The sequence below is a fragment of the Schistocerca piceifrons genome, chromosome 8 (assembly GCF_021461385.2).
Source record: "Schistocerca piceifrons isolate TAMUIC-IGC-003096 chromosome 8, iqSchPice1.1, whole genome shotgun sequence".
Taxonomy (NCBI): domain Eukaryota; kingdom Metazoa; phylum Arthropoda; class Insecta; order Orthoptera; family Acrididae; genus Schistocerca; species Schistocerca piceifrons.
Window position 1 is genome coordinate 501,278,933 of NC_060145.1, and position 25,398 is coordinate 501,304,330.

General features: G+C 42.7%; 1 protein-coding gene across 2 annotated transcripts in view; it reads right to left on the reverse strand.

The window, feature by feature from the left end:
• The window catches only part of LOC124711530 (F-box/LRR-repeat protein 3-like), a 327,166-nt gene that overhangs the window by 9,452 nt on the left and 292,316 nt on the right, over positions 1–25,398 (reverse strand). For both annotated transcript variants that reach the window (XM_047241656.1, XM_047241657.1), the window contains 4 exons: positions 18,897–19,036; positions 17,771–17,943; positions 4,418–4,553; positions 893–1,136 (listed from right to left, as the gene is read on the reverse strand). In XM_047241656.1, coding sequence (XP_047097612.1) covers positions 893–1,136; positions 4,418–4,553; positions 17,771–17,943; positions 18,897–19,036 — 693 coding nt within the window. The remainder of the gene's footprint in view (positions 1–892; positions 1,137–4,417; positions 4,554–17,770; positions 17,944–18,896; positions 19,037–25,398) is intronic.

The window sequence follows — 25,398 nt, forward strand, 5'->3', positions numbered from 1 at the left end:
GCAGCACCACCAGCACGTGATGGGAGTGGCGACTGGATGGGAGTAAGGAGGATGCTGGGGTGGGGTGGAGGTGGGGAGGGGGAGGGATAGTAGTAGGGTAGGGTAAGAGTGGTGAACAGTGATGTGCTGTTGGGGAGCGTACCTGTGTGCAGTCGGGAGGTTAGGCGGAGGGCAGGGAAGTGGTGTGGAAGGGGGCGACAGAGGGAAAGGAGAGAAGTAAAAAGACTGAATGCAATGGAGGAATGGGGGCTGTGTAGCACTGGAATGAGAACAGAGAAGGGGCTGGATGGGAGAGGACAATGACTAACGAAGGTTGAGGCCAGGAGGGCTATGGGAATATAGGATATATAGCAGGGAAAGTTCCCACCTGTGCAATCCAGAAAAGTTGGTGTTGGTGGGAAGGATCCAAATGGCACAGCACTCAGTATCTCTGCTATATGGGGAGTGGCAACTTTCCTTTTCATAATATTGTTGAAAATGATGTGATGTTTTACGGTGAGGTGATTATATTGGCTACGATCACTTCATAGATTCTGTTACTGCTAATAACTAGACACCAGAGCCTACGAGCTTTAATTTGTACGCTAAAGCACTGAAAATAATCATTATGTAATCAAAAATCGATTTTGCTGTTAATAAATCATCAAAATTATGGCCAAAGCTCACCTTCCTTCTAATTTTGATATGTGTTTGGGTGTATAATTAACATTTTTGAATTCTGTTAAGAGTTTTTTGCCTTGCTTATAAACTGCTGATCGTATTTACAAAAGTGAATAATGTCAGATAAAAATGTCAGTACGGAATAATTCACTGTTTATATACTATAAATTCAAATTTTGTATAATGTTTGGTTTCTACAGAAATAGAAGATGCAATACAGCAACTGACTTACCACCTGGAGAAACACGAGGACAGCTCTTCATCCTCAGTAGCTGCAGTGTACGTGAACTGCTGGAAGCGAGCGCCTTCAAGGACGGATCATCGACGGGTGTGTTATCTATAGCTAATGACCGAAGGGAATGAGACCGATCAAATACCACAGTCAGTGCAGAGACAAATGATTCTTGGTCCATATCCAAAAACACAGGCCGTGCACTGCTAATCAATGCTAGTGTCTTCAAAGAACAGTTTACCAGCTAAAAACAGAAACAGAAGAACCATACATAACTCATCCATCACCTTAACCAAATGATGCATATATTGTAGTAAAGTAATGATGTGTGTGACAAATCCTAAATTTAGCTTAAGTGCAAAGGATAGAATTCAAGTCAGTTCTTCCTTAACCATTGATCAATTACAGTAAATGGGTTTAGGCTCTGAATACACAATTAACAGTTTTCACACAAATTCTTTTGGTTCAATTCCACTATTTTAAGAAATACTTTTAAAAACTAATGCTGATAATTTTTACTTCAAATTGTTCTGCTGTTTTGTAAAATTTGTGTTTCAGTAACTAGTCACAAACCTTAACTTTGAAAATATGAGGTTCAGTCAAATGAAAACCGGATACCTGCACAATGGGACCATGGAATGGTTCCATTCAAAAGTAATCACCACATGCATTAACACATTTATCCCATTAGGAGACGAGACAATCAATTGCTGTTTCACAGAATGCTATCTGCCACTGACAGATCGTGACCACACCCTCTCTCGCACTTCCTCATCCGACTGAAACAGATGTCGATACGTGTGTTTCTTCAGGTCACCAAAGATGTGAATATCTCACAGTGAAAGATCCAGGCTGTATGGGAGATGCTGTTGTGTTTCCCAACAAAATCACTGAAGCGTGGTCTTCATCCATTTGGCACACGGGAATGGGCAATATCGCGGAACAGGACTATTCTGTCTGATAGCATTCTGACAGCTCGAGCGCAAACAGCAGAGCCGACAGTGGAAACACCCCCCCCCCCCCCCCGCCCCAGCCCCCCCCCCCCCCAGTATAGAAATCCAAAGCTGTCCCAACAAATTCTGGTAAGGTCATGATCTTCTCCAATGGGAGGGGTCTCTACTTGTCGAGTTCCTAGAGTGTGTAGCCACAATCAATGTGTAGCCCTATGAAGACACTTTGGAGAAACACCCATGAATGCTGTTGGCTGGAATCATCCTTATACATGATAATGGCTAAGTTTCAGCAATGTGGTTGGGAAACACTGCAACATCTTCCTTACTGCCCAATTCTTCCACCGCGTGATTTTGTACATCCTTGGTGACCTGAAGGAAGACTTGCATGGACGTTAGTTTCAGTCAGACAAGGAAGCACAAGAGTGGATGCAGTCATGCACCTGCAGGTGGAAAATCACATTCTACGTGACCGTAATTGGTTGTCTCATCTTCCAGTGAGATAAATGTCTTAATATGTGTGGTGTTCGCTTTTGTATGGAACCATTCCATGGTCCCCTGTGGTGTTCGCTTTTGTATGGAACCATTCTGTGGTCCCATTGTGGAGGCTGTTCAGTTTTCATTTGATTATCCCCCCCCCCCCCCCCCCCATATTTATGTACAGACTGAAAGAACCATACAAAATCAGTAGGAATAAATCCTAAAAAAAAAAAAATCCAATTCTAAATGGAGAAGTATTCAGCTGTTTCAACACTTGGTAAGTAAATGCTATCTTTTGTCTAAAATAGCATTAGGACATAAAAATTGTGACTAAAATATGCAAGTATGAGTAGGACTCGCAAACATAAAATGTAAGTTGTAGTCATGTTTTACATTACGCAAGCAGCAATGTTCACTTATTATGCTTTTTGACAGGTGATGAATGCACTGAATATTCAAATGGAAATAGATATTTTGTATGTGATGTAATTATAATTTAACAATTGCCAGATTTTTATGGGCAATTGTTAAATTATAATTACATCACATACAAATATATCTATTTCCATTTGAATATTCAGTGCATTCATCACCTGTCAAAAATAATAAGGTGACAAAGATGTATAGGGTAAAAAGAAAATTGTTGGTAAGTAAACAGGAGTGGTTACAGATAAGGTTTCCAGAAAATACTAAAATGAACTGTGGATTAAGACCAATCAGTGAAGATTCCTCCTTTTTATTACTTTTAGACTGCAAAATGAAGTAACTGATATTTAGACATCAAGTGGTGCATTTTTAGGGTTCTGTGTTTCAGTCTGTAAAAACAGAGCCCTTATAAGATCACTTTGTTGTGCGTCTGATTGTTAAGAATCTTTCTCAGAAATGGGAAGACATATCACATTCAAATTTATGCCACATATTAAGGTCTATAGTTCCTTGGAGGTGTAAAAATTTTAAGCTTCTGAATCATTTCAGTCAAAAGATATGGCCACTTATGTGACATATTCTGATACTCAAAAACTCACTCGTCAGAACCCATAAGATACCTGCCGTTGATCTACAATCGTAAAATTTGGCAAGAAGCAAGGTTTTACAGTACAAGTAAAAGAAAAAATCTAAAGTAGTTAACTTATAACTGTATCACATCAAAAAATACTTTTTGCCATTTTTTATCAATGTCTGGCTGACCATCGTTTAAGAACCCCTTTTTTTTCTTAAACAGTTTGGCAAATCAAGTTCACATTTATGTCACATACTAAAGTCTACAGTCCAGTCCAATGTAAAAAGTAAGTCAATGCAGTCAAAAGAATTGGTAATCAATGTCACATTCTTTCATACTCATAAATTTATAGAATACTTTCTGTTGAACTAGAATCATAAAATTCAGTAAAAACTAAGGTTACACACTACAAATAAAGTATGTCCATGCTTGCAATGAAATGGGAAGAGGAATTCCACCTTATGCAAGACACCTTTTTTCTGTGTCTTGCATAAGGCGGAATTCCTCTTCCCATAAAAATCTGGCAATTGTTAAATTATAATTACATCACATACAAAATATCTATTTCCATTTGAATTAAGTACATTCATCACCTGTCAAAAAGCATACTAAACGAACATTGCTGCTTGCATAATGTAAAACATGACTACAACTTACAGTTTATGTTTGCGAGTCCTACTCATACTTGGCTATTTATTAACTCACTAAATCTACAATGCAGAGATGTTGCTGCATCAACACTTATGATCAGTTGAAACTACAGAAGTTTGTTCTGTTCTTTTCTTAAGTACAATGTGATCAAAAACCTGTATTCAGAACTGTATCCTCTGATATAGTCTCTTAATTGTTCAGCATGTGAGAAACTCTATACACAAAATGGGAAGTGAGTGGAGATATCATTCAAAATACATGCCAGCATTTTCAAATTACAGAAAATGGTAAAAGAAAAAAGTACAGAAAGACTGTAGCAATGAGAAAAAACTTTGTTTTTTTGCTGTCAGGAAGAGAATAATTTGCAGACACAGGTTGCCAAAGTGGTTTGCTTCTGTGTGTAGTCAAATTATTCCTCTAAATATTAATTCAGACATTGCTCACCCTAGATAAAATCTGGCATGCCATTTCAGCAGATTCTACTGAACTATCAGTCTTAAAAACAGCAAATTTGAGATGTTGAGCATGCTTCCTCAGAATGTACTCTATTAACTTAGGTGACGTGGGTGGCAGGTGTGACCTGAAAAAGGATTATTATCTGTTAGTAAGCAGCCACAACTCACAGTAACTTACAACAATGAAATCTGATATCAAACAGTAAAGTAGATAGTGATAGAGATTAATATGGCTCTTGATTGGTAACCGTGTGGTTGTAGTACCCACACATGGGCTACACTGTGTACTCATCTGCTACTGTCACCTAGGCTTTTAATGAACTGAAATACCCTTATTAATGTACTTACAGATCACAGTCAACATCTATAGACGTAAAAAATATTTTCTTTGAACAATGTTGTTATAGTCAAGTCAACTTCAAGCTACTAATAGCAGATAAACAGTGGCAATATAGTAAAACTGAGGAGGCACGAGCTTTTTCCTAATTAAGTGCTTCCTTACTAAAGTATTCAAATGTAGATGGCATAAATGTGAATAGCATTAAGCAAGGTAATGGTACTTTATTGTTAATACCATCGCTTAAGGTAACTTGCCAGTGAATGGCTGAAAAAACAGTAAGAATTTTCATGAAGTTAATGATGGTCTAACTACATAATGTGAACTCTGAATACAAAGAAATTTTAGGGCAATGAAAGTGTTTTAAGGATGAATATTTTGGTCTAAGAATAATCAGAATAGATGATGAGACTTACCTAACAAAAGCGCTGGCAGGTCGATAGACACACAAACAAACACAAACATACACACAAAATTCAAGTTTTCGCAACAACCGTTTGTTGCGAAAACTTGAATTTTGTGTGTATGTTTGTGTGTCTAGCGACCTGCCAGCGCTTTTGTTTGGTAAGTCTCATCATCTTTGTTTTTAGATATATTTTTCCCACGCGGAATGTTTCCCTCTATTATATTAATAATCAGAATAGCTTTGATATAAACTTTATTATATAAATATTTATGTCGGTTAGTAATTTAAAATTTTTCCTGCCAGTCTATGTTTGCAGTCTTATTAACTACTTTTTTTAAATGATTAAAACTTTGTGCACACATTCCTGACACTGTTATCTAAAAAAGTAGACTAAAATTGAATGATTTCAATCAATAGTTTTTATACTATAAATAGATAAATTAGACAATCAAAATTAATGTAATTTTTTATAATTAATAAGGGTATATTTCTCCTCTTGGTGATAGTAAGCTGGTGTCTGTAGTCTACTTTACTCCAAATGGTAGCCTGAAATATCACGAAAATTTCAGACCTCTAGCTCAAATAGTTTTTTTCTTCTTTGAATAAAATTAACATGTCAGAAAATTTGATTCTTGGGAAATTCAGTTTAAAGGTACATTTCATCTGTTATTCACCTCCGTTGTTCTTAAAACCCTCCAGTTGCATAATATTCTTGGTTTGTGTGTTCTTCATCTTCCCTCTTCCTTTTCTTGGTCCTCTTTGTTATTCTGACCTCTTTAGTTGCCTCAAGAACCCATTTTTGGCCACTCTCAAGGAATCAATTTCCATCAGTGCTTGTCTCATATTGAAACCATCATTAAAGCAAATAACTGCATCTAATAACCCTAATCTCATGGTATTGAAACCAGCAAACACAGGTTTAGGCAGGCATTCCCGTATCACATGGTTGAAACATTCATTAACATATTGTGTCTTTCCATGTAAGCACCGTGACAATAGTTTAGTGTTACATAGGGCCCTGTATGTGGGCTTAACTGCTTCCAATACCTCAAATGGCAGAGAATGATGGTGTGCACAAGTCTCACCATTTGCTATTGCTTTTTTTACCCACACCATGTGTCTACACCACTGTCGCAGAGACCATGCTGTGGATGGTCATCCATAGAAGCTTTATGGAAAAAGGTAGCCCATATTGCTTTCTTCATGGCCTCAATACTGTCTCAATTCCTTCTTATGGCTAAACCACAATAGAGCTGCAGTTTGTCCACCTCTTCCTTAGAGAGACGATCCCAACCACCAATTGGTTTGCCATCACTGAGCTTTTCCCCCTTCATATCTTTTATTAGCTTACATAAACATGTGACCATCCTCTTTTGGACATGACCAACACACTCTAACTCTTCTATTTTGACAGTTCTTCCATAAGACATATTTTCCATCACATTTGAAAACCCTTTGGAATTTCCATCTCCAAGGTACTTCACACACCATACACCATAGTTCTCTTCTGATCTTTGAAATATTCTGAGAACTCTCTCTTATTCCATTCCACCACTGTACCCAGAAAAATTCTGAACACAAACATGATCCTGGTTATTTCCTTTGCAACCGCACAGTCTATGCCAGTCACCATTCCATTTTATAGGGATGTTGCGGTGACAACACCATTCAATGATAGCTGACCACGCTTCTGCTATGTCCCATCAAAGGCTGCAGCTATATCAGTGTCACCTTCATTGCATAACACAGTTTCTTCTACCGCTTTCTTCACTGAAACAGCACTCACTTGACCAAGACTTTCAAGAAGTAACTGTGTGAACTTCTCAAATCTTGTAGGCAGGGGCAAATTCAAGAAAGCACAAAATGTTTGAGCTGCCTTTCTACCCTTCCCAATACACCTCATTCCATATGAAAGTTTGATATTTGAGTTATAAACTCTTCCTTTGCACAATCCAGAAGAATACCTAGTTTTAGTTACCCCCACAGAAATCACAAAACACTTGTAACTTACTAGCCATACCTTTCCTTCCTTCAAAATCTTCGACGATTTTAATACCACCTTTTCCACAAAGTGCACACACAGCAGCATTCTTTAGAAGCGAACATAAAGCACTCAATTCAGTAATTATGGAAACATTCTGTTACAGTATTTTGATCGTATTTTATAGAAACATCACTCTGGGTACTCAAATATTGGCAATTTCCAAGAATGATTGCCTATCAAAGTTGCTGGGTCCAAATGATACATATTGAACGTGCAATCGTAAATCGATCATGCGACTCCGGTGGCAGGTGTTGTGTTCAGTTACTTGTGATCATCATTTTTATCTGTTTTCTGTCATTCCCTTACTTGCTCTAAATTACATACCCCCGCGAATTATTTGTGAGTTGCTAGGGAAACCCAGACGATTTATGTCATTAGTGACTGGGATCTCTGATGTTCCTGACATTTCCTCAGTGGATTCTCTCACATGGAAGAATCTAATTCAATGTTTATCCAGTGTAGGAAATTGTTCGACTTTTTATCGCAAATATGGTTGAGCCGTGCGTGGCTCGTGTTCCCGCCATCATGTATTTTACACCCTGTTTTTAACGTACTTCCACCTCACTAAGTTAATTTAAATTACTGCTGTCACTGAGTTGCTGCTTTGCCTGACCGTGAGTGGTGTTAGCAGCACGTACCGATACCCCTCTCGTAGTATCTTTACTCGACTGCTATTACTTCCCTGTCGTTGTCCGTCATAAAGTAGTTCGTCACGAGTTCGGGTAGCGAGTTCAGGTCTGCCGGTTGTTTGGAATACGTCTGCAGTGCAGTCCGGACCTGCCAGTCGTGGAGTGGCAATGCGGCACTAGTGCAGTCGGGTTGGAACAGCAGTGAGGTCTGCGTCAACATGGCTCGCCCAAACACTGCCGCCACGCATCACATGAGCCGGGCCACAGTCTTGGTGGATTGTCGGTCGGTCATCCTGTAGGATGATGCATTTGGCTCACCAGTCGTTGAGTCGGCTGTATATGTGTGCATCGACTCCCAATTTGTCTTCATGCATGTTTAGTTACTGTTGTGTATTGTTCAGGTCGTCGTACAAGTCTTTGTCAGGTTGTGAGTGTAGTTGGCGTGTTTTCTTTTGACAAGTTATTTTAAATGTTGTCGGCATACTGGCTTTGAGAGGTCGCTCGTCTCATCGGGTGACGTGTAACTGGTTCTCTGATTGCTTCTGGCTGCCTTCAATTATTATTTTGTATAACTTGGGTAGGTCTTTTCCTGGTGCAGGGATGTCGTTTAGCCAGTGGGCGTGTTTCCTCTGCATGGTTGGGTCCAAGGCAGTATTTCCACCATCGTGTGTCTGGAAGTGAGTGGGAGACACACCAGCAGTGCAGTCACGACGGAGCAGCTGTCGGGGATAGACCAGCATGCAGTCAGTCGGTTGCTGTGGACCAGGGAAGAAGTCTCTGCACGGTGCAGTCACTGGGTCTGTTGCCACACCCTGCACATCTCAGAGCGTGTGTGGAGCTGTCTGATCGCTACGAGCTTGGTGGTTCACTGACCCAGGAGATCAAAGTTGAGTAGTAGTTTCAACTACCCAAGCCACATCCATTTGTGTTGTGTGCTTCCAAACTCTCGTGCATTTGAGATCTCATGAGATTGGTGGCAAGAAAGTCGGCGTGTCGGTCGATCCATGGCTGTCCCGTCGTTGGGTTCCGACGAATCAGGTATAAAACTTCCTGGCAGATTAAAACTGTGTGCCCGACCGAGACTCGAACTCGGGACCTTTGCCTTTCGCGGACAAGTGCTCTACCATCTGAGCTACCGAAGCACGACTCACGCCCGGTACTCACAGCTTTACTTCTGCACTTGCCCGCGAAAGGCAAAGGTCCCGAGTTTGAGTCTCGGTCGGGCACACAGTTTTAATCTGCCAGGAAGTTTCATATCAGCGCACTCTCTGCTGCAGAGTGAAAATCTCATTCTGGAAACATCCCCCAGGCTGTGGCTACGCCATGTCTCCGCAATATCCTTTCTTTCAGGAGTGCTAGTTCTGCAAGTTTCGCAGGAGAGCTTCTGTAAAGTTTGGAAGGTAGGAGACGAGGTACTGGCAGAAGTAAAGCTGTGAGTACCGGGAGTGAGTCATGCTTCGGCAGTTTAGATGGTAGAGCACTTGCCCGCGAAAGGCAAAGGTCCCGAGTTCGAGTCTCGGTCGGGCACACAGTTTTAATCTGCCAGGAAGTTTCATATCAGCGCACACTCTGCTGCAGAGTGAAAATCTCATTCGGGATCAAGTATAGTTGGGCTCACTACCTCTCTCGCCTAAGTGAACAAGGGCACACCAACCTCCCTGGAGGCTTTGTGAGTGCCACCAGTGTTTACTTATCTGTTGTCAGCTATTTTAAATTTTAGGCTTATGGTTATTTGTTTTGTTTTCTTAAAATTTTTCAAAATTAATTTTTCAAGATTAATTTTTCAAATTTATCTTTCAAGCTTAAACATTGCGGCTTCCTGCCTTTAAAAGATTATGGATATATTTTAAAATTTTGAAGTTTAATTGTGGTCCTCAGCCACTGGTATCACTGGTAGCAGAGCGTGGTTACGCTCGTGCTTACCAACCTAGTTGTGGTCAGTTTCACTCTTGTTTCCATGTGTGCCTGTGGCATGGTACTGTTTGCCTTGTTATTTTTTCAAGAGTTATGATAATGGCAGTCAGACAGAGTCCGGAGATCGGCCTGCTAAGAAGCCCATCTCATTTATGAGTTGGCAATAAGGCGTCAACCGACCGAGGGCAGTGTTCCAGAATTGGTAGCCCATTTGCGTGCTGCTGTGCTGCAGCCAGTTGACATCACTTTGGCAGTGATCGGTGCTGGTCGCAGAGACAGGAGCGGCAATTCGGTTTCCTCTAAGGTTATTGGAGGCCTTGAAGTCACTATTTGTCTTCTAGAGGGAACCCAACCTGGTGACAGTCAGCTGGATTGAGACATTACCTTCTAGTCTTAAAGTTGTGGTAGCTCTTGGGTAGTCAGCTTCGAATAGTCCCTTCAGCTTTGGTCATCTTGTGAGGCTTAGCTCGGTGCCTTCTACTGTGTAGGGATGTCGGTCGCCTGGGGCTTGTTTCCTCTGCATTGTTGAAGTCCGGGTGGATATCGCTATTTTCGTTGCTGGCTTAGCAATGGCTGTGAATTGGTCATCTAGCCGGACTTAGGTCAGTCTCTTCCCAGGGCAGGGATGTCGGGTAGCCAGTGGGCATGTTTCCTCTGCAGCAGTGGGTCCGAAACAACCTTCTGCTTGCGGCCTTTCTCGGCCACTGTCTTGCGCCTTTCTAGAAGCTGCTAGTTAGTTTATTTCGGCATATCACCCCCAGGTTTTGGTTTGAGGGGAAGGGGGGAGGTTGAGCCGTAGCCATGCGTGGCTCATGTTCCTATCATCATGTATTTTACACCCTGTTTTTAACGTACTTCCACCTCACTACGTTAATTTAAAATACTACTGTCACTGAGTTGCTGCTTTGCCTGACCGTGAGCGGCGTTAGCAGCACGTATCAATATCCCCTCTCATAGTATCTTTGCTCGACTGCTATTACTTCCCTATTGTGGTCTGTTGTAAAGTAATTCATCACAAGTTGCGATAGCGAGTTCGGGTCTGCCAGTCGGTTGGAATATGTCTGGAGTGCAGTCCGGACCTGCCAGTCGTGGAGCGGCAGTGACGTCTGCGTGGTCGACATGGCTCACCCCACCACTGCAGCCACGCATCACTTGAGCCGGGCCACGGTCTCGGTGGATCGTCGGTCGGTCGTCCTACCGGACGACATGTTTGGCTCACCGAATGTTCATGAGTTAGCTGTATGTGTGTGCGACTCTCGATTTGCCTTCGTGCATGTTTACTTACTGTTGTGTATCATTCAGGTCATCGTACAAGTGTTTGTCAGGTTGTGAGTGTAGTTCGTGTGATATTTTTTGACAAGTTATTTTAAATGTTGTCGGCATACTGGCTCTGAGAGGTCGGTCGTCTCATCGGACGACGTGTAACTGGTTCTCTGAGTGGTTGTGGCCCCCTTCAATTACCATCTTGTGGAACTTGGGTTGGTCCCTTCGTGCTGCAGCGACGTGGGTTAGACAGTGGGCGTGTTTCCTCTGCATGGTTGGATCCGAGCCAGTATTTCCGCCGTCGTGTGTCTGGAAGTGAGTGGGAGGCGCACCAGCAGTGCAGTCGCGACGGAGCAGCTGTCAGGGACGGACCAGCAGGCATTTGGCCAGTTGCTGAGGACCAGGGAATAAGTCTCTGTGCAGTGCAGTCACTGGGTCCACTGCCAGTCCCTGCGCAGTCTCGGAGTGTGTGTGGAGTTGTCCGATCGCTACGAGCTTGGTGGTTCTCCGACCCAGGACGTCATAGTTGAGTAGTAGTTTCAACTACCCAAGCCACATCCATTCGTGTTGCGTGCTTTGTAACTTTCGTGTGTTTGAGTTCTCATGTACCAATTGGTGGCAAGCAAGTCGTTCTGTCAGTCAGTCCAAGGCTATCCCCTTGTTGGGTTCCGATGGATCAAGTGTAGTTGGGCTCACTACCTCTCTCACCTAAGTGAACGAGGGCAGACCGACCTCCCTGGAGGCTTTGTGAGTGCCACCGGTGTATAATTATCTGTTATCAGCTACTTTAACTTTTAGGCTTATGGTTATTTGTTTTGTTTTCTTAAAATTATGCAAAATTAATTTTTCAAAATTATCGTTCAAGCTTAAACATTGCGGCCTTCTGCCTTTAAAAGATTACGGATATATTTTAAATTTTGAAGTTGAATTGTGGCCCTCAGCCATTGGTATTTCACTTCGCATATGTTGCTTTTTTAAAAATTATTTTATTGCTGTTTTAATTGCAGTAGGTACTGGGAGATGAAGAAGCTAGCACAGGATACAGTAGCATGGGCAGCTGCATCAAACCAGTCTCTGGACTGAAGACCACACACACACACACACACACACACACACACACACACACACACACACACACACAGACGCACATGCATCTTAACACGCATCTTAATTGGATTTTTGTCATGTTGATTTTTAAGATTTCTTGTTGTTAAACATGCTGGCCTTCTGCCTTTAAAGGTCTATGGTAATATATTTTAAAGTTTTGAAATTTAATTGTGGCCCTCGGCCATTTGTGTTGCACCTTGCATATGTTGCTTTTTTGGGTTTTTAAATTATTTTATTGCTATCTTAACTGGATTTTTATCTTTCTGATTTGTTAAGATTTCTTGTTGGAGGCCTTCAGCCATGAAAGAGTTGCATTTGGTAAAGATCCGGCTATGTGCCGCTTTGGTTGTAAAGGTTATTAAATTACAAAAATGACAATTACAAGGAGAATCTGACCTCAACCTTTGGCTCTTTCCACAACCCTATTACCTGTTCTGCCCAACGGGTTTAGCGGGCATATCAGGTCTACTACTGGACGAGGAAAGAAGGGACTGTGTAGATTGTGGTGGTGCAAAGTGTGTAAAACTTCGTAAGAACAGTTTCAATGCTGAAATACCATTACAATTTCATTGCGGACAGTGCAGAACGAATGAGTATCAAGAAGAATACATTGTTTGACTCTTCCAAATTATCCATCCAGACCACCATAATGGACTTTCACATGATGACAACACCGATGACGGGTAAGGTAGGTCATCTCCTTTGCAATTAAAAGTATTTTTGTAACGCTTTTGATTTGTCATTGCTGTAGTGACCAATGTAAACATACTCATAACGCCCGCCACCAGAGTCGCATGATCGATTTACGATCGCACGTTCGATATGTATCGTTTGGACCCAGCGACTTCGATAGGCAATCATTCTTGGAAACTACCCAAATATTTTAGCTTTGTCTTGAGGCACTTGGTGAAGTCAACATAACATCCAATTGGTTTCTAGATGTAATTACACAGTCTCTACTTTCCAACGAAGTAAACCGATTACCATAAAAGTTAAGTTTTCCCGTTCCAGAACACTTTTTTGGAGGCATAACTACTTCCGAGAATGGCACAGCACCAACAAGTCAACAACATACAGAAATTTGAACACAAACAACTCTCAAAAACCATAGATATACAAGGAAAACACTGGCGCATCAGAAAGCGTGTGTGCTAACACGGCTGCCAACTCAAAAAATGATTACGCAGTGTATCTTTTCAAAGTGGCAAAATAATAATGACGCCATTTGACATCCGACAGCAGCAGAAACATGGTTGTTGCCGCATACTGACATATATTTAAATTTGTTTTTAAAGATGTTCCTGATGTCCGAATCGATTCATTTAACTACCATTTTGTTCACAAAACTTTAAATATTGATTTAAGACAGAAAAAAATTCGAATTTTTGAAGCAGATTCAGTAGCAAGTGACTTTTAAGTTGGAATACAATATTTAGGGGATATCATCTCTAACACAGATGGTTCCAGAGAGCACAATATTCAGGAACGTCTGCTTTAGACTCTTGCTTTGTTCATTCTGTTTCAGCTGGTAATCTCCTTCCTATCTGCAGTCATGATTTCACATGAGGCTCAGTATTAAATTTACTCAGAGATGGGCTCATGCAGCTTAGAAATAGAAGAATACTAGCTGATTCGCTAAGCAAGGAATTTCTTCTGTTGACCACTGTGCTAGAAGGCTTTTCACATTCAGAAGCTGAAACGGGTATAGACTCAACAGCTTGAAGAAGCAGATTTACCTCTCTGGGTACTTTGCATGTGTCACAACTGCCCCCACTGAGAGAATTTCTGCTCTCATAAACCAACACCTTCAGCCTATTATGTGGAACCCACCATCCTATATAAAAGATTCCAACCATTTCCTCCACAGGTCCTTTTCCACACAGTGCCCTGCTCGTCACTACTGGTGCCCATCCCTTTACACTAACTTCCTAATGTCCATGGTCTTACTGCTATTGAACATTACCTTTCCCAATGCCCGATGGGTTCCAGACCGACAAACTCCTTCCTAGTCACCATGACCAATTATATCCTCACCCACAATTACTTCTCCTCTGAAGCCATTATGTACAAACAGATCTGAGGTATGGCTATGGGGACCCGCATGGTACCATCCTATGCCAACCTATTTATGGGCCATCTACAGGAATCCTTTCTAAACACGCAGAATCTTAACCCCCCCCCCCCCCCCCCCCCCACCTTGTTCAGATTCACTGATGACATCTTTGCAATTTGGATCACCCTATCCACATTCCTCCAGATTCCTCCAGAACCTCGACAACTTCTCCCCCATTTGCTTAACCTTGTCCTACTCGACCCAACAAACCACCTTCCTAGATGTTGACTTCCACCTCCAAGATGGCTACATCAGTACCATATCAAACTCATTAACCACCAGCAATACCTCCACTTTGACAGCTGCTACCTGTTCCATACCAAGAAGTTCCTTCCATTCAGCCTAGCCACCCATGGTCATTGCATCTGCAGTGATGAGCAGTCCCTCTCAAAATATACATAGGGTCTCACTGAAGCCTTCACAAACCATAATTATCCTCCCAATCTCATACAAGAACAAATCTCCCATGCCTTATCTTTCCAGTCTCCCACAACCTCACGAAGTCCCACCGTCTGGCCACAGAGGAGCATTCCCCTAATAACTCAGTGCCACCCAGGACTGGAGCAACTGAATTACATTCTCCGCCACGGTTTCGACTACCTCTCATCGTGCCCTGAAATGAGAAATGTCCTGCCCACTATCCTTCCCACCCTTCCCACAGTGGTATTCTGCCATCCACCGAACCTACACAATATACTCATTTGTCCCCATACAACCCCTGCTCCCAACCTCTTACTTCATGTCTCATACCCCTACAAGCAAGACCTGTCCCATACCTCGTACCACCACCACCACCACCACCACGTACTCCAGTCCAGTCACAAACCTCACCTATCCGGTCATGTGATCTACAAGCTAAGCTGCAACTACAGCACTGCACTCTATGTGAGCATGACAACCAACAAGCTGTCTGTCCACATGAGTGGCAACTGACAAACTGTGGTCAAGAAACAAGTGGACCACCCTGTTGCTGAGCATGCTGACAAATGTGACATCCTTGATTTCAATGACTGCTTCACAGCCTCTGCCATACGGATCCTTCCCACCACCACCACCTTTCCTGAATTGCGCAGGTGAGAACTTTCCCTGCAATATATACTATGTTCCTGTAACCCTCCTGGCATCAATGTTCACTAGTCATTGCCCTCTCTCATCCAGCCCTTCTCTGTTCCCATTCCAGCACTACACAGGCCTCATTCCTCCACTGCACCCAGTCTTTTTACTTCTCTCCTTTTCCGCTATCCCCCCTCTCCCCTGCCCTCCGACTAACCTCTTGACTGCACATAGCTCAACAGCACATCGCTGTCTGCCACCCCCACCCTACTATCCCTCCCCTCCCTCTACCCGCCACAGCCTCCTCAGCAGCAACCAGTCGCCACTACCATATGCACCGGTGCCACTGCTCGCAGTGTTGCCTCAGTTGCTTGAGACTGGCCACGTGTGTGCGAGTTGCGTGTAAGTATTTCTGTGTTTGTCATCTAATTTTGACAAAGGCGTGGCTGAAAGCTATATTTGTGACAGTGTTTTTATTGTGCCTATCTGCAACTCAGCATCTCCACTATATGGTGAGTAGCAACATTCCTTTTCACAATATGGTTACACTCCATCCTGGATTTTCCATTGTTTGATTCTCTTTAACTCATTCCACATCCGAATGTTTCATATCCATGAAAGAATGAATGGAATAGGTATATAAATGAAGTCAACCATTAGTCAGTAACTGTCAGAATGTACCACAAGAGCCGCCTACAACCAACAGAAAAGCTAATTTACTCATTTGTTCCATAATCTCTATTCATAATGACAGTAGGGGATTTTTGAACAGAAGATTGTTACATAAATGAACAGATGGTTTTTCCAGATTTTTCAGTGTATAGGCTTCCTATAGCTTTTCATTTTCTGTAAATGTGAGTGATACTTATGGAAAGAGAAATAATTGTGCATTAAAAGGATTTTTTTTTAATTTCATACATTCACTTTTTTGTGATCTTCACATGTTAATAATAAACATATTACTTAAAGTGATAATGCCATATTGGTCAGATCAAGTAATACCAAATCGAAGTCTAAATCTGATATACAGTCTTCATTGATCACATATGTTGATCATTTCATAATATTGTATCTTTATCACAGACACATTTGCTTACAATTATGGAACATATGTTGTTCTTGGAGGATGAAACAACTTTTCTATAAGAATCAATGTGTACTCCACAAACATCAGCTGTGTGATACCCATTTAACTGATTTGCAAGATTTGGAAGGTGTAAATAGTACAGCCCAGAAAGATTTCTTGTTTCTTGATAACACAGATATATTTATCATTGTTCTTTACTGCCATGCTGTAAACAAACTACAAATGATTGGAGTGAAGACATGTGCTTGCTAAGTATACAAGAATGCTGCATCTTTAAATCTTGCTAAGTATACAAGAATGCTGCATCTTTAAATCTTTAATGGGAAATCTAGGGCAAAAGCTGCCAGCTGAACGAAAACAAGCAAAACCTGTTATAACCCTGTACGTAATACCTGAACATGTACCACAGCATCAGCTCGCTTGGCGTGCTTCACCTTGAATATTCTGCCAACAGCATCCGAGTGGGCCAGACACCAGACGCCACCTGCGGCAGGCCGTGTGGCCTGTACACCTGGAATGGCATCTGCCGCCCCATCTACCGGCACCCTCCTCTTTATAAGCACAGTGCAGCAGACGCTCGCCCTCATATTGTGTTCATAATTAGTGTCAGCAACTGCTTATATCATACCTGGATTGTTTCTATGTTTGTGTCTCTGTTCTCAACTGTTGTTTGCTTGTGGAAGAAGAATAAATTTTGGTTCATTGTGGCTGTGCTGTTGTTTGTGTTGTACAATATGATACAAAAACAACGTAATGTGAGCAAACAATCAAAAAGACCCAATGATGTGAGTACACCATCGCCAACCAATCTATGGAATCGGTTACAACTGTCCAATATCTAGGACAGTTTATTTTTTGGGGGATGGGAGGCAGTGATTGTGGGGGAGGGTGGATGAGGGGGCTTTACATAGAAGAAGAGTAAGACAGGTGCAAACCTGAAATTTATTCAATAAATCCTAAAATAATACAATTAACCACTGAAGGCAGGTGCTTATGATATTTTCTTTTTAGCAAGTTTCAGGTGTTGTATATCAATTTGGAGTCCTCTCTATTTTCTGTTGGCACAAGAAATTCAGATTGGTCATCACAAAACTGACAAATAAATGCTCAAGAAAGTGTATTGTGAGTTATAAGACTTTCCTAGGTGAGTTGAGAAATACACACCTTATTTCATGAACTTTGTGGTAATATAATAATAATGCAGTTTATAAAGAGGCAAACTGACAGTCATGCTTCTTATGCATCCATTAGTCATGTAAGAGGAAATAAGGGAGGAGATGGTGAAACGTATTCGACAAACACTATGCCACACATTGTATGGTGGCCTGCAGAGTACTGGTGTAGCAGTAAATGTTTACTTATATCAAACGCAAAAAACTGTTTACTTACCGTGATGGATTGCTGAGAACAAACTCAATGCTCTGCCACAGCTCTGGACACTGTGCCACTCTGTACCAGTGTGAACATACTGCCGCCACATGGCCAAGATCTTGGACTGGTAGCAGCCGAAACACCTGGAGGAGTATATCGCAGGGGGCATTTCCCCACGATCTTTGTGCAACCTGTGATACAAAGCTCATCACTAAATTTCAACAGATTGATGAGAAATCCTTTATTATTAAATCCTTTTTTTAAGTTATCATGATATCTAGGATCTGGTCAGATTCAATGCATTTTCACTTGGAATGTCATGGCTTAAATAATGCACATAAGTACTGTTCTGTACCTCCCTTGATTTTCATTTCTCATACCAAGGTCTTTTTTGTCACACCAAGGTCTTTTTTGTAACAAAGAATAATAAAATGATTTTATATTATTAGAGCTACCTCCCATATATAAGATGTGTCTGCTTGTGTCTGTATATGTGCAGATGGATGTGTGTGTGTGCGCGCGAGTGTATACCTGACCCTTTTTCCCCCTAAGGTAAGTCTTTCCGCTCCTGGGATTGGAATGACTCCTTAATCTCTCCCTTGAAACCCACATCCTTTTGTCTTTCCCTCTCCTTCCCTCTTTCCTGATGAAGCAACTGTGGGTTGAGAAAGCTTGAAATCTGTGCGTGTGTTTGTGTGTTTTTTATTGTGTCTGTCTACCAGCGCTTACCGTTTGGTGTATGTGTGTGTGTGTGTGTGTGTGTGTGTGTGTGTGTGTGTGTGTGTGTGTGTGTGTGTATAGCAATGAAAAATTTGAAAACATAATTGATCCAGGCAAGCCTAAGTGAGGACAGAAGTTTAAAGCTGTTCACATTTACAGTTTTCTTTTCTTTTTTGTTTCTTTTTTTTCTTTTTCGTAAGTGTCATGCATGCACATGATGAACTAAAATATAAAGTATTGTGGTTGCTGTAACAATTCTACACTCTTATTTTAATTAGAAGTACTGCTGAAAGCACATATCTTACAATTTTGAAATATAGTCAGTTCCTAATAAATTAGTTTATTATAAGCAGCATTCATTATAGTCCATACTGCTAGGATAGAAATAAAATAACATCTATCAGATACTGAAGTGTCAGTTTACCTCCTTTAAATGCGTAATATGTTTCAATCTACAATGTGAGAGAGTTTTAGTCTTCTTTTGTGGTTCACTTCCAGTCGTATCAGCATTGGCAGATGTCTCAGTCTTACATCGTTTTGGTTTGCTACACAATGAGGATGAATCTGCAATAAAGGAAGATCACATATAACAAACACATTCATTATGAATATTAAGAATGATTGATTCAAACACTTTGCACCTCAGAGGGCACTGGTAGGAGAAGAAAGACAAAGAGAAAGAGAGAGAGAACTCTTGTATGAGAAAGCATATATTCATCCACACGTGCATGTGAATCCTACAATCTTATACAAAACATGTCATTATTGTGTTGGAGTGTTTTTAAAATGAAGCGTAATTATGCTGTTACATCAGTAACAGTCTTCTTTTGGCAATTTATAAGGTCTGCTGAGGAATTTCTAGTTGTTGTCGTTGTTGTTGTTGTTGTCATCTCCAGTATGAAGACTGATTTGATACAGCTTTCAAATCCATGTTATCTATCTTGTGTGAGACTCTTCATCCCCGAATAACTACAGCAACCTACATCTTTCTGAATATGCCTACGTATTCATCTCTTGGTCTTCCCCCATGATTCTTATCATCTACAGTTCCCTACAATACGAAACTTGTGATCCCTTGACATCTAAGAATGTGTCCTATCAACTGATCCCTTGTTTTGGAATCTGTTGACCTTTTGGTCAAGTTGTGCCAAAAATTCCATCACTGGTCTTCCCCCATGATTCTTATCACCTACAGTTCCCTACAATACGAAACTTGTGATCCCTTGACATGTAAGAATGTGTCCTATCAACTGATCCCTTGTTTTGGAATCTGTTGACCTTTTGGTCAAGTTGTGCCAAAAATTCCATCACCCCAATTCTAATTCAGTACTTCCTCATTAGTTATGTGACCAACCTATGTAATCTTCAGCATTCTTCTTTAGTACCACATTTCAAGAGCTTCTAATGTCCTTTTATCTAAACTGTTTAGCAACCATGTTTCATTTCCATACATGGCTACACCCCAGACAAACACCTTCATAAAAGACTTCCTAGTACTTAAATCTATATTCAATGTTAACAAATTTTTCTTCTTCAGAATCTTTAAATTGTTAGTCCACATTTTATATCCTCTCTACTTTGGCCATCAGTTATTTTGCTGCCCAAATAGCAAAACTCATCTACTTCTTCAATTGTCTTGTTTCCTAATGTAATTCCCTTAGCATCACAGGATTTAATTCAACTATATTCTGTTACCCTTGTTCTGGTTTTATTGATGTTCATCTTATATCCTTCTTTCAAGACTGTCCATTCTGTTCAGCTCCTCTTCCAAGTCCTCTGCTATCTCTGCTATCTCTGCCAGAATTACAATTTCATTGGCAAACCTCAAAGTTGTTATATCTTTTCCCTGGACTGTAATTCTCACTCCAAACTTTTCTTTGGTTTCCATAACTGCTTGTTCAACATACATATTGAATAACATAGGGGATAGGCTACAACTCTGTCTCACTCCCTTGTCAGCTACTGCTTCCCTTTCATGCCAATCAACTCTTATAACTGTCATCTGGTTTCTGTACCAGTTGTAAATACATTGATTGATTGATTGGTTGATTGATTGATTGAGAGAGTATGGGACCAAACGGTGAGGTCATCAGTCCTGCAATTCCAAAGGTGTTACATAAGAAAGAGAGTCTGCTAAAATGAATGGATTCAGTCAGAGGAGTCAAATTATAAAAGAATGAACATTAAACACACAGAGTATAAGCATAAAAGGTGAGACCAAATCTAAAAACTGGAAAAAGGGGGGGGGGGGAGGGGGGGTGGTCATGGGGTCACATACTGTGAAGACTGCAAAAGGAGTCCCAATCACAACCAACCTGCCCCAGCTCTAAGACTAAAGGAGAACCACTTTCACATAGGAAACTGAGGACCAGGTCAACCATCTGTGGATCATGCGCTAATGTTAAATTTAGGAAGCAGGAAGACTATACTTAACACGAAGGTTCGAAAGAAGGGGACATGCCACCAATATGTGAGATATCATCAGTGGTGCCATAACCACATTGTGGGGGCAGGTTGTTATGTAGTAGTAAACAATGGGTGAGCTGGGTATGGCCAATGTGTAAACGACATAAAACAGTGGACACCTTCTGAGAGGGATGGAAAGAAGTGCCCCAAACTGCAGTAGACTCCTTAATTGGGTGGAGATTATTACTATGAGTAGTAGTGCTCCAGATAGCATTCCACTGTTGGTCAAAGAGAGATTTGACGAAGATCCGCATATCCGCAGCTGGAATCATGAAAGGAAAATGGGGTTAAGTATCTGCTTCTCTAGCCAAACGGTCAGCCAATTCATTCCCTGGGATTCCCACATAACTTGGGACCCAGAGAAAGATGACTGAACAGGCGGCATGCTCAAGGGCCGAGAGAAGGTCACGGATGGCAGAGACCAGGGATGATGAGAGTAGCATTGATTGATAGCCTCAAGGCTGCTCATGGAGTCAGAACAAATGGACATATGTCCCCAGAGAGGAAACACAGCACTCCCAGCATTCCTTTTTATTCTGCTTAATAACGTAGCGAGCCTTAGCACAAAGACACTTAAAAGTGAGGAGATTGGTCTGGGAGGAGTGTCGCTTAAATAACTGCAGTGCCCGTCGGCGGTCCTCGACAGCAACTGCGATGTCCTCGGTCCACCACGGTACTGGCCGATGATGAGGGGGCCCAGTGGATAGGGGGACAGCAGTGAAAGCAGCATGAAGAAGAGCAGCAGAGATGCCTTGCACGACTACATCAATGGAATTAGAGAGGGAGGTGTCAAAGCGGACAGCAGACATGTATAAAGGCCAATATGGGGGCCTGTCTGACTGCTAGGAGCAGGGGAACGATAGTGTCACTGGGAAGTTGTCACTGTCACAAAGGTCATCATGGGATGACCAATGTAGGGAAGCCACGAGGGCAGGGGAGGAGATCACGAGATCGATAGCAGAGAAGGTGCCACGAGCGGCACTGAAGTGGGTAGGGGAACCATAATTGAGGAGACACAAATGGAAGTCCATGATAAGTTGGTCGATTAGGATACCCCAACCTGTTGATGTGACACTCGCCCACAGTGAATGGTGGGCACTGAAATCCCCAAGGAGGAGAAACGGGGGTGGGAGTTGTTCAATTAAGGTAGATAGTGCAACATAAGCAAGTGGCCTACCTGGAGGGAGGTAGACACTGCAAATGTTTATTGCACTCTAACTGCTATCACTTCCCAAGTGGTAGATAGGGGGGGGTCAACTCACCAAGAGCATCGGAGTGAACCAAAACGCAGACCCCACCAGATGCTACCCCAGGGCCAGCACAGTTCTGACAGAACGCCCAATAACCACGTAAAGTGGGAGAGTGGCCATTATGGAAATGCGTTTCTTGGTGAACAAGACAGAACGCAGAATATGAGGAGACAAGACGTTGCATTTCCAGTAGGTGATGATAGTAGCCATTGCAGTTCCACCGGATGATCGTGTGGCACGAGTCCAAGGTAGGCATGAAGGAGCCAAGGAGGATGTCAGGTCAGTAGTTGTCACTGACAAGGACAGGGTGACATTCATAAATAAAATGTCAGATTCAGGTTGCGAGAGGGGAGTTGGCACCTCCGGGGGCACCAGGCCGCCTTGTCTTGGGATTTATGTTTCTTCTTCTTCTCTTTCTGAGGTGGAGGAGGACAGGACACAGGGGGAGTAGAGGCATCTGCAAGATAGGGAACCAAAAGAGAGTGGGCGATCTTGGGGCCCACAGATGGTGCGCCTCATGGCTGAGTGGTGGTAACAGTCTTCTGGCCTGAGAGACGCGGGGGAGAGGGTTCCTGGGAGGGAGCCCGATCACCGGCAGATGCCAAAGACAGGGGGCACTTCTTCAGCCGTGATGGGGGAGGGGGGGGGGGGGGGCGACTCCCTGATGGGAGGTCGTGGGAACGGCATGGGAGGAGGAGGGGAGAGTGGGGCTGGGCTGGGGTAAGGACGAGGGGGGGGGGGGAGGAGGAGGAGGAGGAGGAAGTAACAGAGGCAACAGTTGAAGGTAGTGACACCGGATGGAGTATCTCATACTTTTAGCGAGCTTCAGTGTAAGACAGGCGATCCAGGGACTTGTATTCTTTAATCTTCTTTTCTCTCTTGTAAACCGGGCAATCCAGTGTGCGAGGAGAGTGGCAGTCAGCACAATGAACACACACATGCGGCGGGACACAAGGGCTTCCCTCACGGATGGGGTGGCCACAGTCACCACACAATGGGATCGCCGTACAGCGGGAAGACATATGCCCGCACCGAAAGTACCGCATAGATGGAGGGATTTACGGCTTCACGTCACATCTGTTGCACATAACCTTGACCTTCTCTGGGAGGGTATCCCCCTCAAAAACCAGGATGAAGGCGCCAGTATCAGTGCAGTTGTCTTTGCGACTCTTCTGCACACATCGGACCAAATGAATGCCGCGCCGCTCCAGATTAGCCCAGAGTTACTCATCAGTAGGGCGAGGTCCCTATGAAAAATAACTCCCTGGATCATATTCAGAGAATGGTGAGGAGTGATAGACACTGCGACATTACCAAGACAATCACAGGCATGAAGAGCTGCGGATTGGGTGGCAGAAGAAGCTTTGATCAACTGGGAGCCTGACCGCATCTTACTAATAGACTCCACTTCACCAAACCTGTCTTCGATATTTTCCACGAAAAACAATGGCTTTTTGGTGGTGATTGTGTCCCCATATGTCCTAGTACAGACGAGGTAACAGGGAAAAGGTTTCAGCCCAAGATGGCGATCCTAGCCCTCCTTCCATGGTGTAGACAGAGAGAGGAAGGCTGCCGGGTCATACAAGACAGCATTTAAGGATTCTTCACCATTCGAAGGGACAGCCATGTGAGATTTTTGCAGCTTGATACTCTTCATGTGCCAAGCATCTGCCTTGATACCACCCACTCTGAGCAGAGCTCTCCCCACGGGCACCACCCAGTCACAGCGAGGGCCGTCTGGCACAGCAGCCGTTACCGGGAGCTCCAAGAAGACAAGCAACCACTCCTTGGCATACACAGTGAGAGAACAGCTCAGGTATCAGTAGTGTGATCCCTGTGTTGTCAGGGGGCTCAGCCATGTGGGTACATAACAGCCCCACCACACGGACTGGCTACACGTACTGGTGACCTAGCAGGTTGGAAGGGGGCTACGGTGGGGAAGGGAGAAGGGAGAGGAATCCACACCGTAGATGCTAGGGAGGGAGTTCTTCCCCATATGGCTCACACTAAAAACAGGAAATTTTGAAGTGGAGGTCAAACCTCAAGTGGGGACCGAAACACCAAAAGGGTGAAAGAACAGAGAAAAGGAACAAAATTGCAACCAATACAGGAAACCAGGGGAATAGCCACGTCGACATAAAGCAGAACACAGAGAGGGAAAGCAAGTGGCAACGGGGAAGGAGCATGGACGGGGAGGGAGGGGGCAGGGAGAAGGAAAAGCATTTAGTGAATGAAAAATGAGCTGCAATAGCTCGGGGCCCCAAGTGCGCCACGCACGAACTCACGAAAGAACCGTCAGCCGCCTGGGGGGAAGTTGTAAATAGCATTTCATTCCCAATATGTTATACCTGCTACCTTCAGAATTTCAAAGAGAATATACCAATCAACATTGTCAAAAGCTTTCTCCAAGTCCACAAATGCTATAAACGTATGTTTGCCTTTCCTTAACCTATCTTCTAAGGTAAGTTGTAGGCTCAGTATTGCCTTGCGTGTTCCTTCATTTCTCCAGATTCCAAACTGATCTTCCCAGAAGTCTGCTTCTAACAGTTTTTCCATTCTTCTGGAATTTGTTACAGTACTGGAACGTAACTAATTGGTTTTTAGGAGATTTAGCTGCATTCTCAATGTTTGAAGCCAGGGTTCTTGTTTTCCTATAAACAGGTAATTCAGCTCGTCAGTGGCTCGGGTGAAGCACCCACCGGCCAGCTGCATCGCCAACATATGCCGCCAACCTCTGATTTCTTATAATGCAACCCTCATCACAATTCACAGTGTGAGGAATATCTAACAAGTACAGGAATGTTGATATGAAGGAGTCACACAGTTTATAACTTCAGCGGCATTACCAGCTGAGTAGTTCCCTACAATTTGAGATATCTAATTCAGAATTTTTTATTCTTATTTTCTGTGCATATGAAAATACATTTCCATCATCAAGTGAAAAAACTGTGTGAAAATATAGCTCTTTTGTACAGATTATGTGTGAGTTGGAAACACTGCTTAGTGATTATGATGTCAAAAGAAGGGGGGAAGGTTAAACTTGGCACCAGCACATAATAATCTTCTCGAGTAACACCAAAGAACACTCTCGAGCTTAGTAAACCAACGTGAGGTACCATTGCATTGTATCATTTATTAGGGTTTCTTCCCATTCCATTCAAATACAGAGTGCTGGAAGAAATAATTGTTCGAATGCCTCTGTGCATGCAG